At 35.4% G+C, this 10,271-nt stretch overlaps 1 protein-coding gene and 1 pseudogene across 1 annotated transcript; one reads left to right on the forward strand and one right to left on the reverse strand.

Annotated features, from left to right (window-relative positions):
• The window catches only part of LOC107755359 (nck-associated protein 1-like), a 55,040-nt pseudogene extending 51,927 nt beyond the window's left edge, over positions 1-3,113 (reverse strand).
• A 29-nt stretch (positions 3,114-3,142) lies between these two features.
• Positions 3,143-9,048, forward strand: LOC107755360 (dual specificity protein phosphatase 19-like). Its single transcript, XM_016572138.1, has 6 exons — positions 3,143-3,198; positions 4,728-5,079; positions 5,666-5,712; positions 5,789-5,941; positions 6,693-6,887; positions 8,767-9,048. Exons 2-6 carry the CDS (start codon positions 4,857-4,859, stop codon positions 9,046-9,048), a joined length of 900 nt encoding a protein of 299 aa, XP_016427624.1. The 5' UTR covers positions 3,143-3,198; positions 4,728-4,856.
• The last annotated feature ends 1,223 nt before the right edge of the window (positions 9,049-10,271 follow it).

A 10,271-nucleotide genomic window follows, 5' to 3' on the forward strand; every position in this document is an offset into this window, starting at 1 on the left:
ACAATTTTTTATTGTCGACGTTATTAATAATGTCAACTAATCGTTTCAGCCCTATTATAAAGTAAATAATTTGTTGTCTAAATGCTGCATTAGTAGAGAAAGTACAGCAGTATGTTTGCCATCAAGGCTGAGAGGACGCGAACATTAGCATTACCTCAAAAATAATGTGACCAAAACACACGCAAATCTGACCCAAATGTTCAATGTCACGATTGTTACCATCTATTTGCATTAGTTTATATCCAGCTGGTCACATTAATTCATTTGTTAGTCTGCAAAGTTGCAGATTTAAAGCTAGTGAAGTGAGAAAGCAAACTGATATGTTCATGCAGCCGACAGAAATCCTGCCGAACCACAGAGCGCCATTCACAGAGATTTACATTAAATTAGTCCCAAATCGCTGTTAATGTACATAGTGAATTCACTTTACCCTAGGCTGTAAAACTGTGTATTGTGCGTTTTTCAGCTAAACATTTGTCTTTCTGTGGCTCTAATAAAGTATGCTTCATTATAATATAGATTGTGCTTTCTCTTTCCATTCGCTCTGTTTTTTTAAAAACTGAACTTCAAATTCATATATGCCACTTTGTTCAAACTTGAAGTAAACTTTTGCCTGTTTGGTGATTATACAAACTGTTTTAGACTGCTGCTTGAATTGTATGCGACACGTCCAGTCGATACATGCGAACTGTCAGATACAGCGCTGCACTTTTGCCCAGTGTGTGACTAACATATTTTGTTATTTTGATTAGATAATCGTTAAGTGTTCTAAAATATAAGCAAATACAGTCAGAGAGTATACATACAATATCCATATGTATGTAATTTCAATGCTATTGCCTTTGTGTAGATATTTAAAGATGGCCATCTTTAAGCATGACTGTTGAAATGAAATGGTAACACTTTACAAGAGTCCATTTGTAACATTAAGATTAATGAAAGCTGTAGAAGTATTGTTCCTTGTTAGAGTGTTAATTTCAACATTTAGCCTTCTGATACATTTTTAAATTTTAAAGTTGCTTCTGTTAACATTAGTTAATAAACTATGAATTAACTTGAATGATTAATATATAGGCTAATTAATATTAATATTTTTATTTATTTACAAAGTTCAGTATGGTTCAGTACTTTTTTTTTTGTTTTTGTTTTTTTAAATAGTAAAGCTTTTGTTCAGTATTCATTTTAAAAACTATCGGTTGATTAATTGGTATCGGCCAGTGTGGTCCAACTTAGCTATCGGTATCAGTAAAATTCACTATCGGTCGACCTCTAATCTGGACTCCTTCCATTACTGCTAGCCTCAATGCCAAGCCTTTCTCAAAAACCTTAGAAAGTGGCTTTATAAGCTATGGGAAAGAAAAAAAATTATTTGAACATACAGACTAGAACTGACAGGCTTTAATTTGTGTGTAATGTTTGCATGATTCAAGATATTGAATTTCAACACAACATTCAGAGGATAAAATAGATTTTGCATGAAGAAAATAAATATCATTACTTCATGACACTGAAGCACTTTCCTGCCAAATTCACATTTGTGCACTTAAAAAAAAACAAAAACAAAAAAAAAAACATAAAAATAGGGCACAATGTACATATTAATATGAGGGCATTTTCCATATTGATTTTTTTTACTGGTGTTTTATCTGTATTTTAAATGTTGCACTTCACTGTATTGGGTTTTATGGTAAAATTAATGGATAAAGTCCTGGCATTAAAATTACTGTTACATTTTCCTTTTTTTTTTCTCGTGTTTTTTTTTTTTGAGGCCAATTTACAATTTGGCCTTTTTAAGATGATCAGAATCAGTTTGTTTGATTATAAGACATTGCATTTGTCAAAATTAATTTTCAGCATTTTTAACATTTTTTTCTGTGAATATTAAGTAAAACAAGCACTTAAATTCATTTTAATAATTTCATTTGTTGTTATTATATTTGTTTAGTGTGGACAGACAAATCACTTGATATCTAACCTAGTTATGACACAATGTCACACAAATACTGTAATATAATTTTAAAAAAATCAAATAAGCATTAAAGCATTGAAACGAACTTTATCATTAAGTATACTTTAAACTGTGTGTGTATATATATGCAATACTAAAGGACACAACTGTCAAACCACCAGCAGACCCACTTCAGAATCCTACAGATCTGACATCTGTCAGACATAGTGTGGACTTCAGGTATGACAGCTGAAGGAGTGCAAGGGCTTAGTGTGCTGTTTTCAACACACCCATTGACATATCAAACAGAAAGATACGATTTATCCAGCACTGTCAGGCCACTACCAACTAGCCACAATTAGATCCTTGTAGAAACTCGCGCTTTCAGAGCTGAGATGTCTGGATTGGATTATACTCCTTTATAGATGGGTCATTATAAATGCTTTAAAAGCTGGGTCACGGTAAGGTTGTAGTCTGGACACACAGTCTTCACAGGCATTCTCAATCATGGCTTTGTGCACTTAGCCCTGAATAGACAGTGGCAATGCATGTAACGTTATAGCATGGCATCTTGCTTTATGATCGCAGGGGAGGTAAAACTAAGACATGACCCATCCTCATCTCACCATTAAAATAATAATTACTAATTTGGATTAGATCGACTCGTTTTGGCTGAAGATTCACTAGCCTGTACTAAATCTCATTCAAAATGAGTCAGTAATGCAGAATACAGCGTAAACATTGATTTATGGCTGTGTCGCGCGCGCACACACGCACGCACTCAATCAGGGCCTGGCCTCATCAACCCCGTCTGTGTATATGTGTGTGTATTTGTGTGCGCTTACTGCAGCCGTCCGAAACACACATGCATGAAGCTCTTATTCTCACCTTCTTGATGTTGTAGATGCGCGTGAGCATCCCGATGCCGCGGTCGTTGAGGATCGTCAGTTTCTCCGCCAGCTTCTGCTGGCTCGGCTGCAGCGCGCCCCGAGACATGGCTCAAACGACCGTTAAAACGAGCTGAATCACAACCCAACGAGTTCCTCGTGTAGTGTTAAAGGGTAAGGTGCCAAAACGAGTAGATTTTTAGTGTTAAAATTCGCCCATATTACGGGCTTGAGGCGCGTCGTCGGGGATGTGTTTTTTTTCTAGGTGTTGCCCTGACGGCCAGAACGAGGCTGCTTCCGGCAACGACGTCATTGCGTCATGTGACCAGAGGACCTCCGCCCCCCTCGTGCTGTTGGAAAGAGGTGATTGTTGACTGAAGTTATTTTGAAGCTTACGATTTTATTTGGTGAATTTCATGCACATAAAAAGCGTTTTCCAATATTTTCACAACTTTTTTCTATTTAAATTGATTTTGTTTAGATAAGAAATCGAGATTATTTATATGTTAAAGAGTTGAATAACTGAAGATTAGCAAATGCTTTCGTAAGTAATGAAAGAAAACAAAGATTTTCGAACCAGTTGCTTCGCAAAATGATTCAATTTCGAAACCCTCGAAACATCGCGAAACCTGCTGATCAAAATCGTGTAAAAGCAACGTCAACAGCCCAAATGTGCATAAGAAATGTTTTATGAAAGTGTAATCTACTAAATGTAATTTACAAACCATTAAATAAAAAATGTTGTTATTTTATGCATTTGTAGTGCTTGTTTAATGTCAAAGTCTATAGTCTTTAAAGAAGTCTTTATAAAAAGTTTAAAATCCCTGCTGAAAAAACATCTAAAACTAGCATAAGCTGGTTGGCCGGTCTTAGCTGGTTTAAGCTGGAAGTAACTGGTTTTAGATGGTCTCCCAGCCTGGCCAAGCTGGTTTTAGCTGGTCAAGCTGGTTTTAGCTGGTTGGCCAGCTGGTCTTCCAGCCTGACCAGCCAGACCAGCTAAAGAAGTGGCCAAAACCCCTCTAAACAGCCTGCTGACCAGCTATGACCAGGCTGGAGACCAGCTAAAACCAGCCAACCATTTATTCAAAATCGAAATCTTTTGTAAAAATATACACTACCGTTCAAAAGTTTGGGGTCAGTAATTTTTTTCTTTCTTTTCTTTTCTTTCTTTCTTTCTTTCTTTTTTTCTTTCTTTCTTTTTTTTTGTTTAAAAAATAAATGAATGCTTTTATTCTGCAAGGATGTGTTAAATTGATAAAGAAAAGTGATAATAAAGACTTATATTGGTAGAAAAGATTTGTATTTTAAATAAATGCTGTTATTTTAAACTTTATTCATCAAATAATCCTGAAAAAAGTATCACAGGTTCAAAAACAATATTAAGCAACCCAACTGTTTCCAACATTGATAATAAATCAGCATATTAGAATAATTTCTGAAGGATCATGTGACACTGAAGACTGGAGTAGGCCTACTGATGCTGAAAAATCAGCATTGCATCACAGAAATAAATTATATTTTAGGCTATAGTATATTAAAATAGAAAAGTATTATTTTAAATGGTAATAATATTTTACAATATTACTGTTTTTTTTCTGTATTTTTGGTCAAATAAATGCAGCCATGATGAACAGAAGAGACTTCTTTAAAACTTTAAAACTTTCTTTAAATTAAAAGTCTTAGGCTACTAACTGTGCTCCACCAAAGACCATCTGGTTTGGCGAGACGAACGTCAACCGATTGCACCCAGAAAATTACTGCCCTGAAAATAATAATATTATTTTAAACAGGTTCATATGCAGTTATATTTTTCTCCTTTGGGTGTCACTATTGTTTTGATCTTCCCCAGGTAATTATGCTGAGGTGCGCTAATGAATCTTCTCAGTTTTCAGGTAGTATCGAGGTCACAGAAATGTAGACGGGCATTAGACTACTAGTGAGGGAGCAACGAACGGTCTCACAGCACTAACTTAAATTCGGTACTTTACATTTCTGCCTTGGACATCTCCACCGCAAATGTGATGCAGTCGCTCGCACAAGAAATAAAATCCTTCTCCAAAGCTAATTTGAGGAAACAATGCACCAGAGTAACGACTTTGAGCGGCAGGCGGATTATTGAGACATGGAAAGGTTCCACTGTACAGGTGGTTGAGGAAACAGTACAGCCTGAAACTGCATGTGGATATATTCAGGATAATAACTGGGACCTTCAGGTTGGATATATTAAACCATATCTATTACTTGGTGAGTAGTTGATCTTCTCATTTGACACTAGAAAAGTACAAAAGTATATGTAATAAACTCTCAGAATGGGCTGTTTGCACATTTGGAATCGACATTTTAATCTTTATAAAATGTTTAAAAAGATGTATATTATTATAGAATTATATTTTACAAATCATTTTATTTATCATTTGTGTTGTATATTGAATATGTAATGTATGCATTAAATAAAATGTATGTTTATCTAATTGTATCTAAAGTAAAATTCTAAATAAAAATAAAATACAAATGGTATAAACACTATTATAAATTATTCTATATACATTTTTATATATTGTAATAATACATTTGTATTTTTTAAAAACCTCTGTAATTTAATTTATTATTATTATGATTATTATGATTGCTATTATTATTATTATTATTATTATTGCTGTTATTTTTTTGTTGTGTGGTATATGTTATATGTGTCTGATATTGATTGCTGGCTGTGGTATTAGAGTCTTAAGACAAATTTCCAAAAAATAGGACAATATTATTCTATTCTATTCTATTCTATTCTATTCTATTGTAATAAGAATTAATTTTAATTATGTTTATTTCAAAGGGTCACAAGATGCCGCTCATGACTTTGGTACTTTGAAGAAATATAAGGTGAGTTTATTATTATAGTATTTTATCATAATATAACTTTGTTTTAAGACTAATAATGTGTTTCCATTGATTTCAGGTCACACATATATTAAATGTTGCATATGGTGTGGAAAATGCCTTTCCTGACCTGTTCATCTATAAAACACTGAGCATACTGGATCTACCTGACACTGATATCATATCATATATCGAGGAGTGTGCACAATTTATCGACCAGGCTAAAGCTGAGGTAACATTTGCCTTTTGTTTCATGGCGTATTCATGATTACATTTGGTTAATATCATGTGATTTCCAAGAATGTTTTTGCACAAATCTTGCATTTTTGCATAATGTAATACCAGTGTACGGAGGTCTGGCCGCATTACAAGAGGAATATTTCAGTCTCTCTGTCTAATTTCCTGAGTGTTGGGCATTAGCGCCTGGCCTATGTGATACCGCACGGTCATCCAATGGCTAATTCTGTTATTCTAGGTAACCGTGTGGCATGCTGAATAATGGATGCTGAGTTTTCACAATGCATTATTTAGCGAGTTGTAGAAAGATCATATCACTAACGGGCCATTGTTTGTCATACAACCTCTTTACTAAATAGTGTCGCCAGTCATCCTTAACCTGACACTGCCTCATGATTCAAATTCACTAAGGGTTATGATTACAATGGCTGCTGGAAATAAGTTTCCATTCCTTTGTAAAACGAACATAACGCCTCCTGTCACCTAATTTACTGTTGTCTATGATGCAAAGGGAAACAACAGCTCAGTTAATGAAATAATGTTCTTCTCAACTAGTCAGAAAGTGGTTCTCTCACCCGTAACTTGCAATTTTGTAATTCCTTGCAATTAGCATAGGATTAATTACATGCTTTATAATGGAGTATGTAATGATGTCAAATTAAATGCCTCCATAGAGGGATTCCAGTAGCTTCTGGAAACAATTTATTTTCTTGCTGTCTGACTGAACAATTGGTTTCTCTCTGCAGAAAGGAGTTTTACTTGTCCACTGCAATTCTGGAGTTTCACGTTCTGTTTCGGTCGTCATTGGATATCTGATGTTGAAGGAAAATCAGCCATTTGGTGGCACGTTTGCGCTGGTGAAATCAGCTCGTCCGGCCTCATGTCCAAATCCAGGTTTCATGGAACAGCTGAAAAACTTCAGACCACAAGATGCTACACAAGCAAACGGTTTGGGTCATGACTGAACATTATTCTACAGCTGCATCCGTTCAATTTCAAAGGGATAGTTCACCCCAAAATTAAAACTCTGTCATCATTTCCCCGCCTAATACCTTTTTAAAGCTTTGTTTTTTTCCACTGAACACAAATAGTGAAATGTCCAAGCTGCTCTTTTCCTTACAGTAAAAGTGAATGGGGACCATGGCTGTCAAATAAGATTTTTGAGTAATTTTTGAGGTGGTCTATTCCTCACACTAAGCTTAGAATTCACAAAAAAAAACAATATTGGTTTGGAATGAGATGAAGGTGAGTAAATAAAGACAGAATTTTAATTTTTTTGATGAACTGCCCTTTTAAAGCCACAAGTGCTTCCATCGTAGATTCATATATGGCTTTGATTTTACACTTTCGAATTGTCTTATAGGTGCTAATATGACAAAAAGAAACATGGCTGCCTTTCAGTTGGAATTTGCATTGAACTGGCTTCACAGGATGTTGAACTGGAATTTGAATCGAAATGACAGGAAGAGGAATTTACTGAATTGCAGTACAAAGAAATTCACCATCACAGAAGAGATGAAGTACATTAGTTCCCATTCTCAGCGTATTCAGTTAAATGAGTAATTTATTTGTTCAATTCAATTACTATTCTCATCCTGTGTGCTACTTCAATTTAATTTGAGGAATTTACATTCAAAAGTCATTCACATCCAAACACTAATTTCATAATAAATTAAATCTTAAAATAAATCTTAAAATGTATCATGCAGTTATTTTCCCATTCTGTTATGATCAGCAGGCATTTAGAATCAACTTTCCAGATAGTGACATCTTGTGGTCAACACTCACATTTAGCCTTTTCATTTTTCTGAAAAAATTATTTGATCCAAATTCATTTATTATTATCATTATTATTTTTTTTATTTTTTTAAATAAAGACCAGTTTCTTATACTCAGTAACTTTGATAGCAGCTCATTTTGTCCTCACTTAACATCCTTGACCAGCATCTGGGATGTTAATCTATAATTGTGCAATATAGTAACTTAAATATAAACCAAAAGAGAAGAAATAGACGAATAAGTATTTCTGTGACATCAAATCTTAGATCATGTTCTTATGTAATTTTGTAATTTTAATGACATATTTGGATGTTTTTGTGCATAGATTGCATAGTAATTTTTTTTAGATTCTTGTATAATCCAGTTTTTCACTGTTGTGGTTTGTTTTTCTGAAGGTAGAAAATTGTCATTAAATGCTTGTGAGGATGTTTGACATGAAATTTCATTTTATTTTTTAGAACTTCTGGGATTAGCTTTGTGGTGTAGACCGAGCCTTGACTTTAAAGTATGGATGTGTGAAATGGATTGTATTGAATAAAATGTGTACATATATGCAAAAAAAAAAAGCTACTTTACCTGTCTGTGTTTTTGTATAAGCTATGTGTTTGACAATGCATTTAACTAGATCAAATTAAATTTGTTCAGTCTATAAACACACACTGGCCCCATAAATAACATTATCCCACCTTATTTTCCATACCATATTGAGAGAAATTTTCTAACAGTTCTCCTCTGGCCAGAAGAAACCAGAATGGCAGGGTTTAATTCCAGGCTGCAACACAGGTCAGATAAAGAGAAAAAGATAAAGAGACAAACCACTGTCGTGACGCTCTACATAAATCTGCTCAATATATATTGTTTGGGACTGTGTTTTTATAAAACGGCGCCACTGGTCAGAATAGGCAGTGTTATAGCGCCCCCTGTGTATCTAATAGAAATGACACCCTCGAGGTCGCACACGTCCGCCAATGGCGCTTTTAACTGGACTGCCTACATTAGGATGTTATGGTTGAACTAAGATGACTTATCTCGAAAACACAGGGAAACTCTTTGGGCAGTTGTCGTCACTTCAACTCTATCTCCCATGTTGTTGATAAACTCGGGGATTTGCTTTTCCACATGGGCACGTTCTCATCCAAGCTCTCCAGGAGAAACATTGTGACCGTGAAGCCCAAAGAGTCCGAAGACGGCAGAACGAACCGGGACCATTTTCCATACCATATTGAGAGAAATTTTCTAACAGTTCTCCTCTGGCCAGAAGAAACCAGAATGGCAGGGTTTAATTCCAGGCTGCAACACAGGTCAGATAAAGAGAAAAGATAAAGAGACTAACCACTTTCGTGACGCTCTACATAAATCTGCTCAATATATATTGTTTGGGACTGTTTTTATAAAACGGCGCCACTGGTCAGAATAGGCAGTGTTATAGCGCCCCCTGTGTATCTAATAGAAATGACACCCTCGAGGTCGCACACGTCCGCCAATGGCGCTTTTAACTGGACTGCCTACATTAGGATGTTATGGTTGAACTAAGATGACTTATCTCGAAAACACAGGGAAACTCTTTGGGCAGTTGTCGTCACTTCAACTCTATCTCCCATGTTGTTGATAAACTCGGGGATTTGCTTTTCCACATGGGCACGTTCTCATCCAAGCTCTCCAGGAGAAACATTGTGACCGTGAAGCCCAAAGAGTCCGAAGACGGCAGAACGAACCGGGACCTGACCGAGAGCCAGACTCGGGTCGTTAAAAATGCAGTTCAGAGGGTCAGCCGGGAAGTTCAGAGGGCGTCTGTCATCACCGAAGGAGGCAAGTGATGAGAGTTTCACAGCTGTTTTCAACACTGTCCGTGCTGAGGAAAAGTTTGGCACGGTCACTGATGGGTTTATTAACTTTCAAGGTAAAAGGTAAAATGATGTCAGACATTTGGTTACAGCTTAATGTTAGCGCAGTTATATCAAAGCTATGGTTTTATATAAAAGAATTCACAATTCATTGCACGGGATTGGTTATAGGGTGCGAATTATGATTTGAATCTCGATAAAGGAGGTTAAAATAATGTATTCTTTTTACACACAACAGTATACTTTACAGTAGCGTCTTTAAACCACTAAATAAACATAAAAGTTCGACAAACTACTTGGGCCTGCCCTACTGTAATAATTTATTATTCTATTATAGTTGTAAACAACATAAAAATATAACAAAAACTACTAGTGTTTTATTTAAAAAACGTCTTTTAGGGTTAGCAAACTGTGCTAGATATTTTTGGTTACACAGAATGAACCTATCGGACTTCAGCTAATTTAATGACAGGAAAATTAATGACAGGGATGCATTTAAAACGTTGACCCCTCTGAAACCTAATGAACAAACATAATACTTAATACACAATGCTATGAAACTCAGGTAGGACTTTTATTTAGATATTCACCAGGGATTTGTTCAGCAAAAGCTAGATTCAGTATGTCCAATGTTATCCGGTCCAAGCACATTTGTAGAAAACATGACCAACAACAATCAAATTTGTATCTTTTGTTTCGGTG

This window comes from Sinocyclocheilus rhinocerous, unplaced genomic scaffold (genome assembly GCF_001515625.1).
Source record: "Sinocyclocheilus rhinocerous isolate Xijiao unplaced genomic scaffold, SAMN03320098_v1.1 scaffold1013, whole genome shotgun sequence".
Classification (NCBI taxonomy): domain Eukaryota; kingdom Metazoa; phylum Chordata; class Actinopteri; order Cypriniformes; family Cyprinidae; genus Sinocyclocheilus; species Sinocyclocheilus rhinocerous.

Excerpts from the sequence above, each read along its gene's own strand:
- LOC107755360 (XM_016572138.1), top strand. The coding sequence starts at position 4,857 with ATGCAGTCGCTCGCACAAGAAATAAAATCCTTCTCCAAAGCTAATTTG. Across the intron at positions 5,713-5,788 it reads GTACTTTGAAGAAATATAAG|GTCACACATATATTAAATGT; the intron begins GTGAGTTTATTA and ends CATTGATTTCAG. Across the intron at positions 5,942-6,692 it reads TCGACCAGGCTAAAGCTGAG|AAAGGAGTTTTACTTGTCCA; the intron begins GTAACATTTGCC and ends TTCTCTCTGCAG.